Source organism: Moschus berezovskii, chromosome 27, assembly GCF_049115385.1.
Source record: "Moschus berezovskii isolate FMDL1 chromosome 27, NW_MosBer_1.0, whole genome shotgun sequence".
Lineage (NCBI taxonomy): Eukaryota > Metazoa > Chordata > Mammalia > Artiodactyla > Moschidae > Moschus > Moschus berezovskii.
In genome coordinates, this window is record NC_142486.1 from 21,068,247 (window position 1) to 21,093,627 (window position 25,381).

At 45.6% G+C, this 25,381-nt stretch overlaps 1 protein-coding gene and 1 pseudogene across 1 annotated transcript in view; both read left to right on the top strand.

The window, feature by feature from the left end:
* Positions 1 to 25,381, top strand: part of COG7 (component of oligomeric golgi complex 7) — an 89,376-nt gene that overhangs the window by 49,697 nt on the left and 14,298 nt on the right. The window contains exons 10-14 of the mRNA XM_055409677.2: positions 555 to 671; positions 3,195 to 3,260; positions 14,076 to 14,262; positions 15,752 to 15,892; positions 21,565 to 21,648. Coding sequence (XP_055265652.2) covers positions 555 to 671; positions 3,195 to 3,260; positions 14,076 to 14,262; positions 15,752 to 15,892; positions 21,565 to 21,648 — 595 coding nt within the window. The remainder of the gene's footprint in view (positions 1 to 554; positions 672 to 3,194; positions 3,261 to 14,075; positions 14,263 to 15,751; positions 15,893 to 21,564; positions 21,649 to 25,381) is intronic.
* On the top strand, positions 4,418 to 9,530 carry LOC129545456 (serine/threonine-protein phosphatase PP1-gamma catalytic subunit pseudogene; annotated as a pseudogene).

The window sequence follows — 25,381 nt, forward strand, 5'->3', positions numbered from 1 at the left end:
GTTCGATCCCTGGGTTGGTAAGATCCCCTGGGGAAGGGAATGGATACCCATTCCAGTATTCTGGCCTGGAGAACTCCATGGACTGACTGTATGGTCCATGGGGTCGCAAAGAGTTGGACGCAACTGAGCGACTTTCACTTTCAAGGATTTCAATGCTGCAGAAGTACCTTGTGGTATCCTAGGCATCAGTCACGTATTATAGTGGGGCCGTGATGTTTTAAAACAGCCTTTTAAATTAGCTTCCAAAGAAATGCCTCTGTCAGGATGAGGGAGTGCTTTGCCAGCATCAGATGCCGCCTGGTGGGTCACGGAGTCTTGATCTTAGTGGCCGTCCCCTTCCCCCTCATCTTGAACATCTCTTAAAACTGCTCTGCAAGATGAGAAAGACCGTCTTGTTACATCGAGACTTGTTTGTGGTCAGAGCTTTATGAGTCGTGACAACCCTTCATAGGATAGCCTCTCATTATCAGTTTGTCCAAAGCTTTGTAATTCCTGGTGTCTCTAGGTCTGGAGAGCTTATGATGACACCACTGTTAATTTTTCTTTCCTCATAGGTATGTGTCTGACTTCACTAGTACTCTTCACTCAATACGAAAGAAGTACAGACTGGATGATATTCCTCTCAACTCTCTTTTTCAAGAAGATTGGACAGCTTTTCAGAATTCCATTAGGTAAAATGGGGGTAAATAAGTGTATATATATATATATATAAAATAATGTATAAAAATGATAAATGTGGGTTTTTTCTCTTTCACTGTCTCCTCCACACTCCCCCCCTCTTTAAAGCAAATACTCTAGACGCTGCAAACAAGCCAATAAACAAACCAAAAACAAACAAACAAAAGAAACACCACAAAAACCTGTCTTGCTCTTAAAATATTTTTAGAAATTCTTTAGGAACTCATCTCCTTTGGTGATTTAAGTTTTTGTCTGGCTTGAGATTTTTTTTCCCCTCTTAGCCTACAGTTTTTGCAGTAAGTTGGAGCTTTTATATTTTAAAAAATGCATCCTGTTTCTGGATCTAAGTGCCATAGTATTAAATGGTAAGGCAGTACTCTTTGGCCTGCAAAGAGCCGTGTAAGAGTTCCATGAAAGGACTTGAGGTGACCCTCCTGAGTGGTTGTTGACAGGTTCCAGGGTAGCCTCTGTGACTTGTGGGCTGCTTGGTAGACACCCTGTTGCCCTAAACCCTGAGGTCTGATCAGAGTGTGATTGACAGTGGCCTGAGGCATTTGGCCCTTGATATGTCCAGCCAGGGAATGCAAATGTTGGCCAGTGGCCGGATCTGACCTATGGACAAGTTTTGTTTGATCACAGGATTTAAAAAAAATTTTTTAGATTATTTGCCAGCATGTAAAACCAGATTTAACATAATCCAGCTTTCCAACATCATGTCAAACCTGGACTCTCTGGAAGCACTGTGTCTGTGTCGCCCCAAGGCCTTGACCTCTGCCTGGGGCTGGAAGCCGAAACCCCTGGTTGACTAGGTGAATGTTCTCTGTTCTGTTCTCCCACTCCTGTGAGGCCTAACAGCTGGCCTGAGATAAAAAGCAATCCAGAAATTTATTTTCCTTACAACCATTCTTCACAGACATGTGTTCTGGAAAGGCGAGCTGCTCTCCCCCCACTTACATTCCTTGCCTGACCCCCCGGGCTCGGCAGCGTGTGCAGGGTACCCATGGTGCACAGGCATCCAAAGACCATCTTATCAGGGTAAACCCAGGACCTCCCAAGACCATTTGGAATATCTCTTCATGGGCTCTGATCTGAACTTTTATTTTTTGATGAAATTTAACGTTCTAGATGCTAATATCCCTTATCAGCGGTGGCGGCTTGGTACACCAGAAAATATTACGCACAAAGTTGTTCTGTTGTACCTGATGTGAGTGGAATATTTCACTTTCTCATAAACCTTTCTTATGATGGAATGCCTAGATATCTTGGTGATGATAGGCACTTTTAGAGAAAGTTAAAAGTTAACTCGCCCTAAGATGTTTTTAATCCTTGGATTTGTCCTGACATTAATAGTTTGGTGTTGAAGGACTCAGTGGCTGGAGTTTTGAGGACTAGCATAAAATTACTAGGAAATTAAATGAATAGTAAATTCAGACATGGTGATCATTCAGGCTTATCTCTCAGAAACAAATGGATTAAACTCATCTGCCTTTCATGTGATCAGAATGAAACATAATTCTAATATCAAAACAGTTTTCTCTCCTATGCCTGGCAAATAGCAAGCATCTCACAAACATTAAATAATGAATTTTGGTTTTTAAATTTTAGAGACAAAAAATTTCCAACCCATTTTTTGTTTCTTTTTTTTATTTTGGTCACACTGTGAGACTTGTGGGATCCTAGTTCCCTGACCAGGGATGGAACCCAGGCCCTCAGCAGTGGAAACTCGAGTCCTAACTGCTGGGCCACCATTTCCTCCAACCCATTTTCTCAAAGACAAAAACCAAAAGCAACTTCAGAGTTTTGTGTGCATGCTAAGTTGCTTCAGTTGTGTCTGACTCTTTGCAACCCTATGGACTGTAGCGGCCAGACTCCTCTGTCCATGGGGTTCTTCACGTAAGAATACTGGAGCGGGTTGCCATGCCCGCCTCCAGGGAATCTTCCTGATCCAGGGATCAAACCCGCGTCTTTTAGGTCTCTTGCATTGGCAGGTGGGCTCTTTACCACTAGCACCACCTTGTATTTTGGGACATGTTAAATTATTTCAGATCACGTTGGATAGAGTTGTGATTCATAGCAGGGAGACCCATGACAGAGGAATATCAGAAAGAACCAGAATTTCATCTTTTACATGAATGACTAATGAATGAAACATTTCAGGTCGGCCCTCTAAGTGGGCTTGCCTGTGGCTCAGACGGTAAAGGTAAAGAATCTGCCTGCAGTGCAGAAGACCCAGGTTTGATCCCTGGGTGGGAAAGATCCCCTGAAAAAGGAAATGGCAACCCAGTCCAGTATCCTTGCCTGGGAAATCCCATGGACAGAGGAGTCTGGCGGGCTCCAGTCCATGGGGTTGTGAGGAGTCTGACATGACTAAGCTCAAAGGATTAACTGCTTTCCCACAACCCAGCACACAACCAAAAGGGTTGAATAGTTAGAATTTTTATGAATGAGACAATGTTTGTCCTGTAAATGTCAGCATTCCAGATGCTTAAACTTGAAGTGCTTTTTATTTTGTTTAGGATAATAGCCACCTGTGGAGAGCTCTTAAGACAATGCGGGGACTTAGAGCAGCAGCTGGCAAACAGGTAGGAGGGGCCTGGGGGTGGGTCCCTGGGCCCAGGGTTGGGGAAGAACTTGATTGAGTACACAGCACAGTGTACTCAGCGCTCCAGGGCTCTCTGTACCTGGGATACGAGGTGTCAGTATTGTCACCAATCAGCGTTTATAGAGCATCTAAAAGGAGCAAGGCCTGCTTGGCAGCGGGCACGTAATTTTAGTTAGGTATGAAAGTCTCAGCCTAATTGAGGAAAACAGTACATGCTGTTTCCAAATTATCAGTGGGCTGGGTTCCTGCTGTGTGTGTGAGTCAGTTATTGGAAATCGAAATAAATTTCGCCATAGAAATGGTGTTCGAAGCAGTGGTGAAGTCCGCTGGGCCAGCCTACAGAATTGGGCTGAACTGGGCCAGCCTGCCATCTGGGCTCTGCCCCAGGATTCTGTGTTGCAAAGTGGGTGTGTGGCAATGAGGATTTCTGGGGTGGGGTCTGGGAGGTCCCTTCTGTCCCTTTTTCTATTCTGATACCTGCCCCAAAAGGACCCCTCAGAGGGCTCCAGCTGCCCAGATGCTCTTGTTTCTTTCTTTCAGCAGAATCTCTCATTGCCTCAGCACAGCTGGTTTCTCTGTTCCGCGGGAGTTTAGGGGAAGAAATCTGAACTCAGGTGGTGTGAGGGCCTAGCATCTGTCCCTTCCCCTCTTTCTGGGATAATTCTTCATTGTCCTAAAGTTATCTCTGCAAGAGGGACTTTCTGGCAGTGGTAAAAGTGAAAAGCAAGCCAAGACCTCGGACCGGGTGGACAGTAGGGGTGAACTGCTGGGGACGGAGGTCAGACTGCCCTTGGGGTCAAGGCCCTGAGCTGGTCCTTTCTTCTTCTCACCACTTTTGGTCTTCTTTCATTTCTGACCCTGTGGATTGCCTTCAAGTCACAAGACTTTTCATGATGGTTCTCATTATGGGGAAAGTCTTGCTAGGGGTGGGGGGTGGGGTGGGGTGGAGTGAGCAGCTATTGCGGTTCATAACTCCCAAAGAGCCCAGCACAGAGGTTATGTGGCTTCCTGGAACAAATAAAACCAGGACATCACAGGCATACAATGGAGTGTGTGTAAATAATATAAATGATGACGTGAACGTGCCCTTCCTCCCTACTCCCACGCACACACACACACACCCACACACACACACATACACGGTGAAGGGAGCCCATGGTGGAGGGTAATTAGGTCTGGGTTCACAAAGGGTCTGAACAAAAATGTAAACATTTTACATTTACATCTTTAAAAGAGAAACATGTAGCTTATTATTTTCTTAATTACAGTAGTAATTACATCCTGCGTCCAGCTCATTGCACAAATTAAAAGTTCACAAGTATACAGAGTAAAAACTGAAAATCTCCTCACCTTAAAAATTCTTCAGAAGAAACATTAACAGCCCTCCACCCCTGTCACATTTGTTGAACTCTGACATTAAGAACCTTATCGAGTTAACTCGTTAGTCATCCCAGGGGGCCCAAAGAGATAGGTGCTCTTCCTATCCCCATTTTTACACATGAAGAGACGTTGAGGCATAGAATCTGGCACAGGTAATAGTTTCTTTTTTAAAAAAATTAATTATTTACTTTGGGCTGTGCTGGGTCTTCGTGGCTGTGCGGGTTTTTCTCCAGTTGCGGCAAGTGGGGGCTCCTCTCTAGTTGCAGTGCTCAGGCTTCCCATTGCAGTGGCTTTTTTTGTTGCAGAGCACGGGCTTAACAGTTGTGGCGTATGGGCTTAGTTGTTCTGTCGTATATGGGCTCTTCTTGAATCAGGGATCAAATCTGAGTCTCTTGCATTGGCAGGTGGATTCTTTACCACTGAGCCACCAGGGAAGCCGCAGTAATAGCTTTTTAAGTAAAAGAAATTATTTGTGGAAAGAGCTGTGTCTGAGGTGATGCAAGTAAGAGGCGGTGTTTGAACGTGGATGTCAGCTGAGTCATCCTGAGTGTGTGTCACCCCCACACCGCCCTTCCTCAGAGATGGGTGTCTGTCCTTAGACTTGTGTCTCTCTGCATGCGTATCAGAAGTCTTACTATATCAAAACATATAGACTTGCCTTAATCTTTTAATGAAGATGAATATTACATTCTAAAGGGCAAGGATCTGGTTAAGAAGATGCATGGGGCATTCATAGATAGGTAAAGAGCGAGCTCCTGTAACTGCACCCCAGCGAGGCTGAGCCCCTGGCCCGAGGTCTCGTGTGATGAGAACAGATTGAGTGTATCCAGGGGAGCCTTTTTAAGAGGTGGCGTCATTCTGGAAGCACTGAGCCTGGAAAGGGAAACGAGTAACAGTCACCATCTGTGTTCCAATCAGGGAGCCCAAATGTGTGGCTGCTGCCTGTAAAGCTTATCTTATCTCCCCGTCGATTTGACCTGCAGAACCCAGACTGTGACTTAGGACCACTCCCCTGGCATGGCAGTGGTGGTAGCTCAAAACACTCCAGATTACTTGAGCGACAAGAGTGGCATTGGCTACTGGGCTTTAGAGATCACCTAGGCATGGATGGAGGAGCCTGGTAGGCTGCAGTCCATGGGGTCGTTAAGAGTCCACATGACTGAGCGACTTCACTTTCACTTTTCACTTTCATGCCTTGGAGAAGGAAATGGCAACCCACTCCAGGGTTCTTGCCTGGAGAATCCCAGGGATGGCGGAGCCTGGTGGGCTGCTGTCTATGGGGTTGCACAAAGTCGGACACGACTGAAGTGACTTAGCAGCAGCAGCAGCAGGCAGGTGATCATTTTGACAAGGATCATTTTGTGACTTACAGGCTGAGTGAAGCAAGGCCGAGTTGGGTGTCACCCGAGGGATTTCTCTTGAACTCAGGCGACACGCAGGGAGGTTGCCTGGCACCTCTATACTTTTATGGTGTCCACTACCGATTTTTGGCACAGTGCATTTTCACTGGGACATGGCTTTAGTAGGGCAGTTCAGTGGGATGATGAGGTTTGGAGAATTCAGAATAAATGTACACATTTCCCTGGCTGAGGTGTGGGCAGCAGCTTTTCAAGAAAAGGAGATGCGTTGAGGAAGTAGGTGGAATTGGGATGTTCGTCCCTCCCTCCTTATCATGTGTGGACTTAACTGCCTTCTGGCACAGCAGGTAGCATAGCACTGGCACATATTGGGCTTTCCTGTTACTCTCTGAGCTTCTGGGCAGGCTCTGTTGTGTTTAATCATCTGAAAACACCAAAGCCTAGCTTAGAGCCTATCACAACATGAGAAAATGTTTCTTTTTTAAAAAAATTTATTTGGTTTTGGCTTCACTGGATCTTTGTTGCTGTGCAAGGTCTTTCTCCAGTTTTGGAGAATGTGGGGCTTCTCTTGTTACAGAGCATGGACTTTAGGGCACATTGGCTCTATAGTTACAGCCAGCGGGCTTCCACTCCATGGCGTGTGGAATCTTCCTGGATCAGGGATTGAACCGACATCTCCTACACTGGCAGGTGGATTCTTAACCACTGGACCACCAGGGAAGTCTGAAAATGTTTCTTAATGAATGAGGAAATCAAGTTTTCGTTTTTGCATTGTTTAGTTCACAATACTGGGAAATACATATAACAGGACATCAGAGTCTAATGATGAGATCATCTAATGGTGACTGGTTGAAGAGGAGGCTAGGGAAGAAAGCCGTTATTTCCTCAGGGCTGGAGCTGTGTTTATTCCAACATTTAAAAATACCGGATTTGGTTTTTATTGTAGAGCACACTATTCAGACATTGTAAACTGTTATCCGTAATAATCGAAACATTCCCGATGTAACTGCTTTTCTTCAACTTGGACGGCAGAATGATGCCACTTGCTAGCTGCCCGAGACTGAAACATGACCTGCAGTAACCCTGAGAAGGAGGGAAGAGAGGAAGCTCAGCTCTCAACTCCCTGCTTACCAAATCCAGGGCCACCTGTCATTCACAGAATAATTATGGAACACCTGTTCTGCGCCCAGCAATGTGCTTTTGTTGTTCAGTCACTCAGTCTTGTCCCACTCTTTGCGACGCCATGGACTGCATTGTGCCAGGCTCCCCTGTCCTTTGCCATCTCCTGGAGCTTGCTCAAACTCATGTCCATTGAGTCGGTGATGCCATCCAACCATCTCATCCTCTGTCGTCCCCTTCTCCTGCTGTCAATCTTTCCCTGGGTCTTTTCTAATGAATCGGCTCTTCCCATCAGGTGGCCAAAGTATCGGAGCTTCAACTTCAGCATCAGTCCTTCCAATGAATATTCAGGACTGATTTCCTTTAGGATTGACTGATTTGTTCTCCTTGCAGTCCAAGGGACTCTCAAGAGTCTTCTCTTAACACTGCAGTTCAAAAGCATCCATTCTCCTTCTCATGGTTCCAGTGGGGAGAGAAGGAGGAAGCAGGGAGCGGGGCGGTTGGGGGGCACCCACCGCGGCTTCTGCCACCGCTGCCACCACCATTTCTCTGCTCATGGCATGGGAAAGGAGGTGTGAATCCCGGGTGCGAGCCGGCGGCGGCGCCGCTGCGGGAAGGTCGGCGGTGTGAAGGCGATGGCGGATGTAGATAAACTCAACATCGACAGCATCATCCAAAGGCTGCTGGAAGTGAGAGGGTCCAAGCCTGGTAAGAATGTCCAGCTACAGGAGAATGAAATCAGAGGACTGTGCTTAAAGTCCCGAGAGATCTTTCTCAGTCAGCCTATCCTGCTAGAACTTGAAGCACCACTCAAGATATGTGGTGATATCCATGGGCAATACTATGATTTGCTTCGACTTTTTGAGTATGGTGGTTTCCCACCAGAAAGCAATTACCTGTTTCTTGGGGACTATGTGGACAGGGGAAAATAATCACTGAAGACTATCTGCCTCTTGTTGGCTTACAAAATCAAATATCCCGAGAATTTTTTTCTTCTCAGAGGAAACCATGAATGTGCCAGCATCAGTAGAATTTATGGATTTTATGATGAATGTAAAAGAAGATATAACATTAAACTATGGAAAACTGTCACAGACTGCTTTAACTGTTTACCGATAGCAGCCATCGTCAATGAGAAAATATTCTGCTATCATGGAAATTTATCACCATATCTTCAATCTATGGAGCAGATTCGGCGAATTATGCAAGCAACTGATGTACCACATCAAGGTCTTCTTTGTGATCTTTTGTGGTCTGACCCTGATAAAGATGTCTTAGGCTGGGGTGAAAATGACAGAGGAGTGTCCTTCACATTTGGTGCAGAAGTGGTTGCAAAATTTCTCCATAAGCATGATTTGGATCTTATATGTAGAGCCCATCAGGTGGTTGAAGATGGATATGAATTTTTTGCAAAGAGGCAGTTAGTCACTCTGTTTTCTGCACCCAATTATTGTGGAGAGTTTGACAACGCAGGTGCCATGATGAGTGTGGACGAAACACTAATGTGTTCTTTTCAGATTTTAAAGCCTGCAGAGAAAAAGAAGCCGAATGCCACAAGACCTGTCACACCTCCAAGGGGTATGATCACAAAGCAAGCAAAGAAATAGATATCGTTTTGATACTGCCTAGTTGGGACTTGTAACATATAGTACATAACCTTCATTTTTAAAACTGTAATGTGTATTGGTCAGCTTGCTCAAATAGTGTTTGTGGGGCTCCTCCTTCCATTTTTGACTTAATAGTATTTGCTGGTTATAACAGCAAATGAAAGATTATCCACTCCCAACGAAAAATGTTTTGTTTAGTTCCCTGTTCCTTTTACAAACAACATTAATGATGGTGTTAAAGCTGTACACTCAGGACAGTGTCCCCTGTCTAAGGGATGAGTGTACAACTGATCTTTTTTTAATTCAGTACAGCCCATGAATAATGTAAATGCTCATTTTCTTTAGGATATAAAGAGAGCCCTAGGGTGCTCAATCTGTACATGTTATTGTCATAAAATGCATACTGTTGGATACAAACCACTGTGAACTATTTTGTTTCAAAGGGATTGCTTTTTTTTTCTTCTTTCATTGTCTTTTCATGTACAAACTAGTTTTTATAGCTATCAACATTAGGAGTAACTTTCAACTTTGCCAGCATCACTGGTATGTATGTTTAATTAAAGCACACTTTCCCCTATGGTATACTTAAAATGACGATTAAAGCCATTATTTTAAATGTTTGTGACTCTTCCTGAAGCCAAAGTTTCTGTTGAAATATGTATTGATACTCCCCTAAGTAAGTACAAGGTGGCATGGTTGTGTACACCTGTCACCTTTATGGGGATTCAAAAACAGGTTTTTGAGTTTGAATAGCAGTTAGTAACATAGTGCTGTTTAAGCTATTAATGATTAAAGTTAATTACATTTTGTACGATTTCCATATAGTCTATTCATTAAGTAATCTTTTTACAATTACATCAGGCCTGAACCCGTCCATTCAGAAAGCTTCAAATTATAGAAACAATACTGTTCTATACAAGTGACCAATTATGCATTCTTCGGCCTACATTCTTTATTCTGCGATGAAGTTGAGGCTTATAAGTCAAAACAAAGGAACTAACTTACTATCCACCAGTTTATACAGAACTCACAGTATCTATGACTTTCTTAAACTAAGATCTGTTAAAAAGAAATCTGTTTCAACAGATGACCGTGTACAATACCATGTGGTGAAAATTAATTCAGACTTATTAAATGATGAACTTGTTAAATGCTCTCAGTGTCAATTTATCAGCACAATACACACAGGAGAACTGTTGATGGCATATTGAATAGATTTTAATGAATAAATTGCTCTGGAAACCACACAGTTTCAATTTGGATTTGTCTTCCTTCAAATAATCTGTTTTCCAAAGATGGATTGTAATATGGATGCTCATTCTTCAAATTCTTATTGGATATAACTAAGTTTCTGAAGTAGAGAGATGAGATTGAACTATTTAGGGAGGTGTGGGACTTGGTGAATTGTGTGACATCATCTGTATCCGTGTTTTTTGTCTGGGTTTATTTGAACTTGGCAATAAAATTCAAGAGCTACTTTAAAAAAAAAAAGTATCAATTCTTTGATGCTCAGGTTTCTTTGTCAATATATGACTACTGGAAAACCCATAGCATTGACTGTATGGACCTTTGTTGGTAAAGTAATGTCTCTGCTTTTTAATATGCTAAGTTTGTCATAGCTTTTCTTCTTTTAATTTCATGGCTGCAGTCACCATCTGCAGTGACTTTGGAGCCCAAGAAAATCAAGTCTATCACTGTTTCCATTGTTTCCACATCTGTTTGCCATGAAGTGATACCAGGTGCCATGATCTTAGTTTTTTGAATGTTGAGTTTTAAGCCAGCTTTTTCACTCTGATCTTTCACTTTCATCAAGAGGCTCCTCAGTTCCTCTTCACTTTCTGCCATAAGGGTGATGTCATCTGTGTATCTGGGTTATTAATATTTCTCCCTGCAATCTTGATTCCAGCTTGTGCCTCATCCAGCCTGGCATTTCTCATGATGTACTCTGCATAGAAGTTAAATAAGCAGGGTGACAATATACAGCCTTGATGTACTCCTTTCCCAATTTGGAACAAGTCCATTGTTCCATGTCCAGTTCTAACTGTTGCTTCTTGACCTGCATACACATTTGGCAGGAGACAGGTAAAGTGGTCTGGTATTCTCAGCTCTTTAAGAATTTTCCACAGTTTGTTGTGATCCACATAGTCAAAGGCTTTAGTGTAGTCGATGAAACATAAGTAGATGTTTTTCTGGAATTCCCTTGCTTTTTCTATGGTCTAGATGTTGGCAATTTGATCTCTGGTTCCTTTACCTTTTCTAAATCCAGCTTGAACATCTGAAAGTTCTTGGTTCTTAAACCGTTGAAGCCTCACTTTGAGAATTTTGAGCATTATTTTGCTAGTGTGTGAGATGAGTGCAGTTGTGCGGTAGTCGAACATTCTTTGGCATTGCCTTTTTTGGGATTGGATTTAAAACTGACCTTTTCCAGTCCTGTGGCCATTGCTGAGTTTTCCAAATTTGCTGGCATATTGAGTGCAACACTTTCACAGAATCATCTTTTAGGATTTGAAATAGCTCAGCTGAAATTTCATCACCTCCACTAGCTTGTTCGTATTGATGCTTCCTAAGGCCCACTTGACTTCACATTCTAGGATGTCTGGCTCTAGGTGAGTGATCACACCATCGTGGTTATTTGGGTCGTGAAGATCTTTTTTGTACAGTTCTTCTGTGTATCCTTGCCACCTCTGCTTAATATCTTCTGCTTCTGTTAGGTCCCTTCCATTTCTGTCATTTATTATGCCCATCTTTGCATGAAATGTTCCCTTGGTATCTCTAATTTTCTTGAAGAGATCTCTAGTCTTTCCCATTCTGTTGTTTCCATTTCTTTGCACTGATCACTGAGGAAGGCTTTCTTATCTCTCCTTGCTATTCTTTGGAACTCTGCATTCAAATGGGTATATCTTTCCTTATCTCCTTTGCTTTTTGCTTCTCTTGACAGCCATTTGTAAGGCCTCCTCAGACAGCCATTTTGCCTTTTTACATTTCTTTTTCTTGGGGATGGTCTTGATCACTGTCTCCTGTACAGTGTCACGAACCTCTGTCCATAGTTCATCAGGCACTCTATCTATCAGATTTAGTCCCTTAAATCTATTACTCACTTCCACTGTATAATCTTAAGGGATTTGATTTAGGTCATATCTGAATGGTCTACTGGTCTTCCCTACTTTCTTCAACTTAAGTCTGAATTTGGCAATAAGGAGTTCATGATCTGAGCCTCAGTCAGCTCCCAGTCTTGTTTTTTTTGTCTGTATAGAGCTTCTACATCTTCGACTGCAAAGAATATAGTCAGTCTGATTTCGGTATTGACCATCTGGTGATGTCCATGTGTAGAGTCTTCTGTTGTGTTGTTGGAAGAGGGTATTTGTTATGACCAGTAGGTTTTCTTGGCAAAGCTTTGTTAGCCTTTGCCCTGCTGTATTCCGTACTCCAAGAGCAGACTTGCCTATTACTCCAGTTGTTTCTTGACTTCCTACTTTTGCATTCCAGTCCCCTGTGATTAAAAGGACATCTTTTTTTGGTGTTAGTTCTAGAAGGTCTTGTAGGTCTTCATAGAACCATTCAACTTCAGCTTCTTCAGCATTACTAATCAGGGCATAGACTTGGATTACTGTGAGAGTGAATGGCTTGCCTTGGAAACAGACAGAGATTGTTCTGTCGTTTTTGAGACTGCACCCAAGTACTGCATTTCGGACTCTTTTGTTGACTGTGTGGGCTACTCCATTTCTTCTAAGGGATTCTTGCCCACGGTGGTAGACATAACTACTCGGCTAAGTGCTGGGAATTCAGAGATGAAGAACACTTCGTATGTTTCAGCCTCACCATCTGATGGAGAGGAATGGGACAGCATGTGCTAAATGTGTAGGAGGTGATGGTGAGGTCAGAGGCCTGAGGCCCGAGGGGTAAGATTGGGCACAGGAGAGCAGTCCCTGTAGAAGGGGTAGGAGCTTTCCAGGTGCACCAAAGAGGGGAGAGCATTTCAGATCACAGCAGCATGTGAGCAAGACATGCAGGGGCCTGAAGCATGATGTGTGGGCTGAGCTGGGGGTGGTTGGCATGATAATGGGAATGTTTGTAAGCATATAGGGACCCCAGTGATGGAGGGCCCTGGGTGCCATGCCAGGCATGTTTAGTTTTATCTTGTGAGACACTGGCAGATCTTTGGGAAAAAGATAAAATCAGATTTGCATTTAGAAAAGATCATTCCAGTAACCCTCAGAGGACAGATTAAATGAAGCAAGGAAGGGATGGCCACTGTGATCCAGGCAAGAAACAGTGAAGACTTGAAAATACAGCAGTGGCAGGGACAGGCAATGGTTCCGTAGAAAAAAGACCCGACCAGAATGACCTGTGGGCATAAGAGACAGGGAAAACTGTGACTTGACCTTAATGGCAGAGGCAGGTAGCTGCTTGTGTCAGCTCTGGTTCCTGAGGAGGATCCTGTCCCCAGCATTTGTTTGCAGATTCAGGCATTTCTTGATGAAGTCATGGGATTTGTTTTTGAAGAAGTAAGTGCCTGAAAGCTGCCATGTGCAAAGTTATGTTTTTCATAAGAAATCACGGTGAAGGAGGGGTAGGGGAATTAGGCACGATTGAGATGTACAACAATGTCTCCTGGCCCCATAGGTTCGTATAATCCTCAACACATTTAAATGTGTGAGCTGAGTGGTGAAGTTGGGCTTAGGAGGAATGGAGCGAAGGTTTTCAGCGTCCATCAAGGGAGGTCATCTTCAGTAGAGACAGAGTCTACTCCCCAAGCCACGCTAGAGGTTGATCATCCCATAGAACCTCCCCGCAGGCTTTGTTCCTCCTCAGGAAAGCGGCAACTTCCCTCAATATGTCTCTCTAAACTGCAGAAGTAAGCTTTATGGTGCTGATAAGCACAAGCAGTGTGTAAGCCCAGTGTGTGTGAGAGTGCGAGTCCTGTGGGTAGAGTTGTGCAGGGAGCTCCAGGGACGAGCTGTCCCACTGCCATGTCTAGTGCCTGTGTGACTCTTGGACTGGTGGCTCCCTTGGCTTTGACCGTTCCAAAGAGATGCTCACAGAGCTCATATGTCGAAAGTGCACAGTGTTCTGGATTGCAGTGAATTGACAGCTGCCCTGAGGCTGGGCGCCATATTAGGGCGATGGCATATTCTGTTAGAGCGTGTTATAACAGGAAATGAAAACGCGTGGTGTTCATTGTGCTCCTGACGTCCAGCTCCCTCCTGAAGGATGAGTGGCATCTGTGTGCCTCATGAGGAGGTCCTGGGATTCAGTGAGGAGCATGAATGCTCCAGGAAGGAAGTTCCATACACATGGCTCAGGGCATAATGGCCATCACTTTCATTACAGGATTTTGTCCACAGCTGGGAAGTATCTCTCTGACTCCTTCAGCCCTCGGAGCCTGACCGGTTTTCAAGATAGCATCTTGACAGACAAGAAGAGCTCTGCCAAGAACCCATGGCAAGAATATAATTACCTCCAGAAAGATAGCCCTGCCGAATATGGCAGTTTAATGGAAATACTTTATACCCTCAAGGTATGAGACCAGACTGATGGCATTCTTGTGCTCTTGAAAGCTTTTCCCTTGTCACTCACCCTTTCCCTAACCCAGCTGCTCTGCCCCCACTGTGTGGGCCCTGAGCTGTGGCAAAGCCTGCTCCCACGTCTCTGTCTCAGTTACATTGGGGTTTTAAGAAGCCGAGCAACTAAACCAGGGTCGAACCAACTGAAGCACAGTTGTAGGAGTCAGATTAACGGAGCTTTATTACTGAAAGATAGGTTGGAGAATGCGGCTCTAGATCTGTAGCCTAATGAGTTTGCCATTCTTCCCCCAGAGTTAACTTGTCAGCAGGATGGGCTGAGCTGGACGGCCCTGGACCCCTACACAGGGACAGAACCTGGGAAGGTGGCCCCCAACCCAGCAGCCAGGGGAGGAGCAAGGCACACGCACCCCCTCCCCCAGTGCAAGCTTCTCCATTGGCGGCACAAGGATGTGGGAATCAGTGTTAGATTTGTTTGTCTGCCATAAAACTGCCCTTGACTTTGAGCTTTGGGCCCCCTTGGGGTCCAGGGGCAGAGCAACCTCCTGACAAATGGAATGAGCCATATGCTCCCTGAGAATGGCCCGGGGTTCTTAGCAGTCCATGGCATCCTTTCCAGAAACTTCCTCCCCCCCACCTCTAGTCTGATTTGAATCTCAGTCTCTTGGTGATAAGTAGAGGAAATAGTCCTGTTCCCAGAGCACCAAATTCAATCTGAAATTATCTGTTTGGGTCTCACGCGCTGGAGGTGAGCACACAGTGACGCTCAGGATGTGTCCGAGGCTTCAGCGTTGCCCTCTCAGGGTCTCCCCCACCCCTCTGCACCTTGACCCACCAACTGGCTGCATTTGAACTTGACAAACACTTCTCAAAGCCATTCTGCAAGTTCACTCATCCATGCTGTGTGATTAGGTTAAAGCAGCTCCGTTTATCTTTATTGCTGATCTGATTTATGTCTGTTTGTCGTAATCGGTTCACTAATAATAGCAAAACGAAGGTTACATTTTCCACCTCTGTATTTTCTCAGGCTGTTTGGAATACCTTGGGACTCACACGGGGGGTGCATACTCTGGTGTATGGCCGAGAGTAATTGACTCTCCTGATTCTCGGGAATCAGGGCTCTGTCCGTCACTCTTGTTTCTACTTGACACGTCTCATCATTTTTTCCTTTCTTCTGTACCCCTGAGGGACAGTCAGAGGTTAATTTTTCCTAAACTGTCACTCCATGAGCTGATATTAGCTTAAGTGCATCAGAATCCCCTGGAAAAGTGAGTGAACAATATCCAGACTCGGTGGTTCAAGCAGATCCTGGGTGTCTGTGACTCAGCGTGGCCCCAGGGGCTCACGAGCACAGCCAGGATCGGAAAGCATCACTGTCGAGAACCCTCTCACTGTTTTCCTTTCAGTGGCTTTTCAGAACGTTTAGCTCATCCCTCGGGTGCATTCAGGGCCTAACAACCTGCCTTCTGCGTTTTCTTGTCTTAGGAAAAAGGGTCGAGTAACCACCACCTGCTGTCCGCGTCGCGATCGGCCCTGACTCGGCTTAACCAGCAGGCACACCAGCTGGCTTTCGATTCAGTCTTCCTGCGCATCAAGCAGCAGCTGCTCCTCATTCCCAGGATGGACGTGAGTTTCCACCAACCGGCCAACGTGCCCCCTTAGCCGCTATGCTGAACCTTATCGTCCCCTTCCCGAGCCTTAGGAGGGGCCTGCCTTGACACTCCTGGGCCAAAAGCCTCACTGCAGAGTCACTGTTCCCTTATAATTCATTGTTTAGCATGACTGTCTTGTATATATATATATATTTTTTTCTGTTCCCAAACAATTTATTCTTCTTAAGGGTTACATAACAGATCATCACTAACCCCTGCCAAAGGGCTGTCTTAATTGTAGTCACTGCGATGCTGTGGTTTCAGATTGTTTCTTGGGATTATTCCTCTTGCTTGATTAACTTTCACCATTTGGAGAAGCTTACCTGTGGCCTCTCAGGGAGAAGCAAGGGAGCTTATGTGCCATTGGATAGGCTGGGGCTGGTCAGAGGAGCTAGCTGTCCGATGAGGTCGAGTTGTTCTCATGCCAGATGTTTGTGGAAACTTGGTTCTGGAACTTTACCCAGGAGAGCGCCTTACCGGGTGTGATCTGGTGTTTTTGAGGGGAGTTTGAAGGGTAATGCTCTTTGCTATCTTTGATACTCTTGCTGTTTGGTTATTCTTGGAATGCCTTGCTCCCTTTTCTCTTCTCTGCCTGTCCTTACTGCTTTTCAAGGAATTGCCCCTCAGTCCTCTGTTTTCTCTATTGACTCCTGACTTTCTCTGGGTCCAGATCTCAGGTTTCCTTTCAGATTTCTGAGACAGTCCCGATTAATTTTTCTTACTGACTCCTCAAGTCTATTTGGATTTGACTTTTTAAAATCATTCCTCTTTGTTCTCTTTTTGGAGATTAGTATTTGGTAAAAGATAATTTTGGGGGGGACTTCCCTGATGGTCCAGTGGCTAAGACTCCTCACTCCCAATGCAAGGGGCCCGGGTTTGATCCCTGGTGAGGGAATTAGATCCCACATGCTGCACCTCAGACCTGGCACAGCCAAAATAAATAATGAATGAAAGAAAGAAAGATAGTCTTTTGGGAAGGACCCACTTACGGGCTTTTGCTCACCAATAGATCCTTTGCTTTCTGCTGTCCCCTGGAAAATATACTAGATCGGGAGCTGAGGGCCACTCCGTCATTCACTGTATGATTTGATCAAGTCTTGTGCAAAATGCCATGAGATCTTCTCTAACCAGATGTTACATTGCTACCATGGGTGGGGCGGGGTTGCATGTCAGGTTGGTGGTGTGGTGGCCATTGCTCTCACATCCTAGCGGAAGTGATGTCACCATAGCTATACCCAGACAGTCATATGTGGTCTTGCTGGATCACGTGGATGAGGCTGTTGGAGCATCTCCTTATCCTTAAATTGGGGATACAGTGATGCTCATCATATGAATATGTGAAGATTAAGTGAGGTTTCGCATATGATAGAATTTAGCACAGTCCCCGGAGAAGGCAATGGCGAGCCACTCCAGTACTCTTGCCTAGAAAATCCCATGGACGGAGGAGCCTGGTAGGCTGCAGTCCATGGGGTCGCTACCAGTCAGACATGACTGAGCGACTTCACTTTCACTTTTCACTTTCACACATTGGAGAAGGAAATGGCAACCCACTCCAGTGTTCTTGCCTGGAGAATCCCAGGGACAGGGGAGCCTGGTGGGCTGCCGTCTATGGGGTCACACAGAGTCGGACACGACTGAAGTGACTTAGCAGCAGCAGCAGCAGCACAGTCCCATCACAGAGTAGTTGCTGAATAAGTCGTGGTTTTCTTTTTTTCTGTGATTATCAGTTTTTAAGAGTAATGATAGCTTTTAAACATAAAAATTACTCATTTTTCAGAAATGCAAACAATACAGGAAAGTACAGGGAATAAAAAAAGCAGTAAACCCCTTCAAGGTACCTCCATCCAGAAATCATCAAGCCAGACATATCTTCCTGTCCATTCACATGCTGAGGGCTGGGTCGGCATTGGTAGCTAGATGGTCCACAGGAAGAAATGGAATTGTACTACTCATGCTGATTTTTTAAAAAATCAAATGTGTGCAATATAGATTTTATCTGCCTTTAGAAAACCATCATAAGTGAACCAAAGGAATGGTTGAAGTTGAGATCATAGTTTCTTCAGCATGAAAGGTATCGGTTCCCAGAAGATCTCTGTAAGATCAAGAAAGAAAGATTATAAAAACTCCTGATAGATGGAGCCACTGTTTTTGTTAGTCACGTTTCCATTTTTGGAGCAGAAAATGGCAACCCACTCAAGTGTTCTTTCCTGGAGAATCCCAGAGACAGGGGAGCCTGGTGGGCTTCCGTTTATGGGGTCGCACAGAGTCGGACACGACTGAAGCGACTTAGCAGCAGCAGCAGCATTGATTCACCTGCCCTGAAAGCCAATGGGATTAGCATTCCTTCCGTCTCTCATCTCCCTTCCTCAACCTCCCAAGTTTGGTTGTTTTTATCATTTTTATTTTGTCAGAGGTTAAAAATCTCGGCCTCCTGTTCTGAAACCTCAGTTCTGCCAGTTATTTCGTCTTCTTCTCCACTGAGCCGGGCTTGGTACCTCCACCGTGCTTTCCCCTCTACTTCTGCATTCCACGCTCATTGTTCTGCCCCGTCCTCGATTGCCTGATCTCACCTTCTCATTCAGGCCTCACCGCAAGGGCTCGGGCGCCTCACCGCAAGGGCTCGGGCGCTGGGAACGGTAAAGGCAGCTCTGGAGATTCGGAGGAATTCTCCCAGTGCACCCACATGAAAGCACACAATACAAAGGCAAACACTTTTGGCCTTAAGGATTTGAAAATTAAACCCTGGTCATTAAATGTTTGTTTTTAATGTTTGCTGGTAAACTGTGTTGCCCATTACATGAATATAAACCAACACCATATTCCCTTTCAAGATAGGCTGTTGAAGTTTACCTTCGTTCCCTGGTGACAGATGGTTTGAAAAGCCCCTTTGAAGGAAATTTTGAGTTGAGAAATAATACACGCCACTTCCTTATTGACCTCTTCAGGTCCACCCCCTCTGCCCACTGTTTCCTGCCCTCCCCCATCAGTCCACCCCATCTCGCCCTTATTCCCAAGTACTTTTCCACTCTGGCTCTTCTTGCCCTCCACCCTCATCTCAGCCAGCCCCTCCTCTGTGAAGCCCCCGCGGGGCCCACAGCTCCCAGTGCTCGTCCTTTAGATGCTGTGCCCTTTCCCCACGACTTAGCCCAGGCTCCTGGCCTCCCCGCTCTCTGCCCGCCCTGGCCTTCACCACCCCTGCTACCTCGCTGAGCCCCCCTTTGCCACAACTCTCCCACCAGGTTGCATGGTTGCTTCTTTCTAAATCTGTCTCCATCTGTTTCCATGGCCACTGCCCTGGTTTGGATTCTCGTCGTCTCTAAATTGTTTCTTGAGCCTCTCCACCCACAGTCCTTCTGAGAATTGCTGCATCAGTCTTCATAAAGCATCGCTCTGATTTTTGTCTCTGCACATTCAGATCCCTTCCCTGGCTCCTCACAGTCAATGTGATAGTCTATTTTTAAAAACCTTTTGTTATGGGAAAATTTCCTACATATATGCAAGAGTAGAGGGAAGAGTGTAATAAACTGTGCGTCTTCATCACCCTGCTTTGACACCGACCAACTCTTGGCTGTCCCGTGTTATATATACCCCCTTATCTAAAGTGAGAGCTCTAGGGACTTACTTGGTGGCACAGTGGATAAGAATCCATCTGCCAATGCAGGGGACACGGGTTTGACCCCTGGTCCGGGAAGATGCCACATGCCACAGAGCGATGAAGCCTGTGCGCCACAACTGCTGGGCCCACACCCTGGAGCCTGTGCTCCGCAACAAGGGAAACCACCTCAGTGAGAAGCCTTCACTCCACAACGCAGAGTAGCCCCTGCTTGCCACAGCTGGAGAACGCAAAGTAACAAGGACCCAGCGTAGCCAAAAGTAAATAAATAGAACTCTCAAAATAATCACAGTACCATAAGCACCCCTAAAAATAAAGTTGAAAATAATTCCTTAATGTCATCAATTAATGTTCAGATTTCTGATTGTCTTGTAAATGTCATGATTTGAATCAGGATCCAGACTAGCTCCGCACATTGGTGGGTATGTCTTTTACATCTCTTCTGAGACGTAACAGGTTACCTTCCCATCTCACTCTCCCCCTGCCCTCCTCCTTCCCTGCCGCTTTCTCTTTTCTGTCTCTCTCGTTTCCCCTTTTCTTAGCTTGGGATTCACACTGTGCATTCTCTTTCCAGTCTCTCCTCATGCGTCCTCTGGCCAGCCCCTTCTCTAGTCACCTCGGGCTCCTGTTCCTCTGAACTCCTATTGTATAAAATCGACATCCGCCACTGAGAACTCCTGAAGTGGAAGCCTCTGTGTGTGTGTGTGTGTGTGTGTGTGTGTGTGTGTGTGTAGGTGCAGGGGGTCTCTGTTCCCTAGGGAGAGCGAGAACCAAGATCAGCCATATCTTTGTCTCTCCCCGCAAAGCTTGGCACAGCACAGGCACTCGGTGCGCGTGCCTGATCCGTGTGTCTCTCCCCACAGGGTGGGAGTTAACTGGAAAAAAGTAGGATATTTTGAAATGAAAGGATTCTCAGAAAAGAACAAGGAGTTTAGAAAACTGTATGGGCAGGGCTGGGGAAGAAAAGACTTTGTCTAGAGCAGGCAAATTAAGAGTCGAGTTGGTGCTCCAAAGCGTGGGGAGGAGGGCTGCCCCCTGGCCTGGGCTGGGAGCCCAGGGGCGGACGTGGTCACGCCATTCCCGGAAAGCTACTTAGAGGATCAAGCAACCAGATCGGTCTCAGGTGGCTGCAGAGAGCAGCTACCATGTGACCTCAGGAGTCCCTCCAGGAGTCGAGCAAGCAAGGGCCTTGCTTTCCAGGCTGGCTCTAGGGTGACTTAGGTAAGAATTAAGAAACTAGATTCTGTGTGAAGGTGTGCTGGGCTGACCTCTGTAACCACGTGTGTACTGGTAAATGGCCTAACTCTATAGAGGAGCCCGGGAAGGCTCCACAGTGATGTCATGGTTCCCCTAAATGACAAAAGGAGACATGTCAGTGCTGCCGGTCTCCAGATGGGGGGTCAGGAGAGGACAGAGGGGCTGCTGGTGGGGTCTGGAGCCTCCTCATCCCTTTCCCACCGAGTTCTGAGTCAGCTGAGACCTAGATCCAGGAAGCAGGTGGATCAAAAGCAGCAGTTTTACCTTAGTGGCAGCAGTGTTGGTGAACATGGTTTGGATATGCTGTAACCAGACAGGGCTTCCGACTCAGATATGGTCTCTGGGGAAGGTTTTAGGGGGCTCCTGATCTCTATAGAGTGCAGGCTGACGACCCCAGAGTTAGTGAGGTTACCTGTGCCCGGCAAAGAAACCCAGAACAAGAATAGCCAGATCTTTGTCTCACCTTCCAACAAAGGTGAACAGAGAGTGTCGGTCCCCACTGAATAGTTGCGCTGGGAAGGTGGGGCTTCCTGCTTTATGGATTTTTATGGATCAGAAAGGATGCAGAGAGACAGAGAGAAAGGATTGCCTCCTCTGTGGCGGGCTTCCCGGTGATGACTGGAGGAAGAGAAACCCTTGCTCTGCCACGTGGCGATGACACCAGACGCCGGCTCTGAGCAGAGACGGCGCCTGCGGTGGGTGCCGCGTCCTTCCTGTGCTTTCCTGTGCTGCCTGGGTACTGTGACCCTGACTGCTTCCTTTCCTTCCTCCCCTAGAGCTGGAACACTGCCGGCATTGGAGAAACCCTGACCGATGACCTGCCCACCTTCAGTCTCACTCCGCTCGAGTACATCAGCAATGTAAGAGCCTCTGCACACGTTTCTCTGTGCTGATCACAGCATCTGAAACCGCATCTTCTCTGACCCTTCCAGGTGCAGTGGTCCTGGCTGCCCCGGTGCTGTCTGGACCTGTGCTTTGGGACAGTCTCCATCCATAGCCAGGAGTTTAAGGAAATGCAGCTGACTTCCTTAAGTCAGCTGATGAAACACATGTGGATTTTGGAGCCTAACACATTCCTGCCCCTGCCCCATCCCTCTCAATGTGAGATATAGCCAAAACCTGAGGGCTTCAGAGTGCGAGTCCAGGGTCCCCAACCTTTAGGATCTAGTGCTTAATGAGCTGAGGTAGAGCTGATGTAATAATAATAGGAGTGAAGTACACAATAAATGTAATGCACTTGAATTATCCCCAAACCACACCCCCAGCCAAGGAAAAATTGTCTTCCATGAAACTGGTCCCTGGAGCCAAAGATGTGGGAGACCACTGCAGTAAGAGATTCAGAACTTGGGAAGATGGGAAGCAGGTGGTCAGATTCTTCACGACTTTTCAGAAGAACAGTGTATCGTAGTTCTGAGTTCAAATCAAAAAAAACATGTACTGAGCACCTACCTTATACCAGGCCTGTGTGCTCATGTTTAATTTCATAGCAGCAGGTACATCTCTTTCCTGGTGGCTTAAACAGTGAAGAATCTGCCTGCAGTATGGGAGACCTGGCTTTGATCCCTTGGTTGGGAAGATCCACTGGAGGACGGAATGGCTACCCACTCCAGTATTCTTGCTTGGAGAATTCCATGGACACAGGAGCCTGTCTATGGGGTCGCCAAGAGTCGGACACAACTGAGTGACTAATACTTTCACTTTCAAATAAATCTCTACAAGAGGTTTAGTTATACAGGCTTAATGTTAACAAAGAGCAGAATGAGCCTTGCAGGGGAACAGGGGCACTTCAAGTCCTTTGCCCCTTCACGTTTCACCCTTGGGAGTTGATTATCTCCCAGACATCTGCATGTGGCCTCTCCTTTCTTTGCCCTTCTTGCAGTCCAGCTTCGTTGTTTTTAAATGTCAGTGACCCTGAGAAATACCGTCCGGGAGCAGCAGATCCCAATCTTGTCTTTCCCATACTGTGGGAGAGTTCTGTGATTTTTCAGGGGTGATTTTGAGATGGGTGATCTCTGCCATGAGCATTCACTTTCGGACCCACCCCTTTGTAAGTCATGACTACTGAAAAGATGGGAAATAATTTAAAAAGTAAACACTGTACAGTTAGAGGAAGCCTGTGTGATCCCACTGGTGAGCAGCAAAGAGAATGGCCTTCCACATTCTATTCATTGAGCAGTGTCATTGTCCACAAGGCAGTTGTTTTCATCTGTTTCCAGGGCATTATCCAATATACTGGGCTGAGGGAGCTAAAAACGTGAGCTGGTCTTTACAACCAACGAGAAGACTCTCCTTTTCAGGATTGAGATTTGTGTGGTGGTGGTGGTGGTTTAGTCGCTAAGTCATGTCCGACACTTGTGACCCCGTGGACGGTAGCCTGCCAGGCTCCTCTGTCCATGGGATTCTCCAGGCAAGAAGACTGGAGTGGGTTGCCATTCCCTTCCCCAGACTTGTGTGTTGCACTGTAAATTGATTCCAGAAATGATGTTGCTTTTCAGAAGGGACTCGAAAGGTTTTCAGATTGACTTTTAAAAAATGATTTATTTATCATTTTTGGTCCTGCTGGATCTTTGTTACTATGCTTGGGCTTTCTCTAGACGCAGTGGCTTCTCCTGTGATGCAGCACAGGCTCTAGAGTGTGAGGGCTTCAGTAGTTGAGGCGCACAAATTTAGTTGCCCTGAGGCATGTGGGATCTTCCCAGATCAGGGATTGAACCAGTGTTCCCCTGCATGGGCAGGCGGATTCTTAACCACTGTACCACCAGGGAAGTCCTAAACCGAGGTTTATCTTCACTTAGTGAGCTGGTTGGTGGCAGCCATGTTTTCACATCAGCAGCACCGAGGCTCTGGGGGATGGGAGTGGGGCGGGGAAGCCATTTATCCGGCGGCCGCTCTCTTAGGATGCCAGGATGCTGTTTGTGTGTCTCACACAGGATTAATTTCATTCTTGCCACAGCCCTTTGAAGTAAGTGTGAGATCACCCTCATTTCGGAGATGATGACACCAAGGCCTCGGCTGGTAGAGTCAGGTGCCCAGTGTCACACAGTGGAAGAGCCAGAACTCAAACCCTGGTCCTCTGACCACAGAGCTTTTCATGTTTCCTGAGTCACTGTGCTTACCTAGACAGGATATTGACGAGTATTTATTGAATATGTGAGAATAGTAGACAAACCTCTAGAGGCCTGATGATAAGCATCTTTTCCCACATTGATTTTCAAAAAATAAACATAGAACTCCTGAGAGAAACCTGGTGTCATGGAAGCTTTCTAGGAATCACAGTGATCCTCACAATCTGAGGCCCATTAATTGAAGTTCGAGGTGTCAGATGATTGAAAATTTGTCCCTGACACTTTGCCTTGTCGGTGGATGCCCTCACCCACACAGAACTGTGTGAGCGTTATGAGGGGATGAGACAGAACGTCCTTGGAAAAAACAAAACAGCATAGATGCAAGGCATAATGATGACGATTCTTTATTTCAAGTAAAACTGGCTACCAGTGAAAGAGGTACCAAATACAGGCATATGCATGTGATTTCTGCACATAGTAGGTATTCAGGAAGTACTGGCTGAGTGGAACTGAAATGAAGAAATTCTAACCCCAAAAGTCAGCATCCTTCTCTTCCTCCAGCCTTGGGGGAAAATGATCATTTTGTTGCCATTTCAAGCTGCAATGTACAGTGGTTGTGGTTATTAGCAAGGTACCTGACCACTTGTCTAGTTTAAATGACAGATTGTGCTAAGTAAATGAAAAGAAAAGGTGCTGATTTCATTTATTTTACCATCTGTGTATGTACCTCTTTAAAAGGAGACCAAACTAACAATTTCTTATTAGCACAGTGGGCTGCATTAAATGTTTGGAAATGAAGGCATTAATCTGGGCTGGTAGCTTTGGGGAGTCTGCCTTAATTCTGGACACCTGCCACCGTATGGGTGTATGTAAGGCCAGATTGAGACGATCTTTCTCAGATAGTCCTGGGACATTATCAGAATCAGTATCAACTCTTAAGTGGGAATGAATGTATAGAATCAATATGATGCCAAAAAAAAAGCAACACCAGGCTCCAGTACTTTTTTAAGAAAATATATATTGCATTGTCATAACCTGAAAATCAGTCTCATTTTGGAACGAAACATATACTTATCTTATGCTTACCTTTACTTTGTACTAAACAATTATGAGTTGTAATAGAAATAGGTGTCTAAAATGTATCCATGATGACACACACATGACTAACCCTGAGTTACTTTATGGCTCATCTCTAATGTCTTGTAACCCTACCTTTGCGATCCCTCACCAACCAAGAAGGATTATTTTCTAGAGTTTGTATTATGAAAACATACAAATTTCCCTCCAAATTAACTTATAAACTGCTTTTTTCACCCCCCCAACAAAACTCCTTCCTTCACCTGCTTCGGTAACCTGGAAGTAAGAGACCCAGATCCAAATCCAAAAGATATGATTGAAATTCTTGCTTGACCATGCACTTGTTGACATTAGCATCTTACCGGTTTTTCATCCATGAACAGTAATAATAACTTATTTACACAAGCGCTTTAAATTTTACAAAGCACTGTGGTAATCCATTACTCATTTG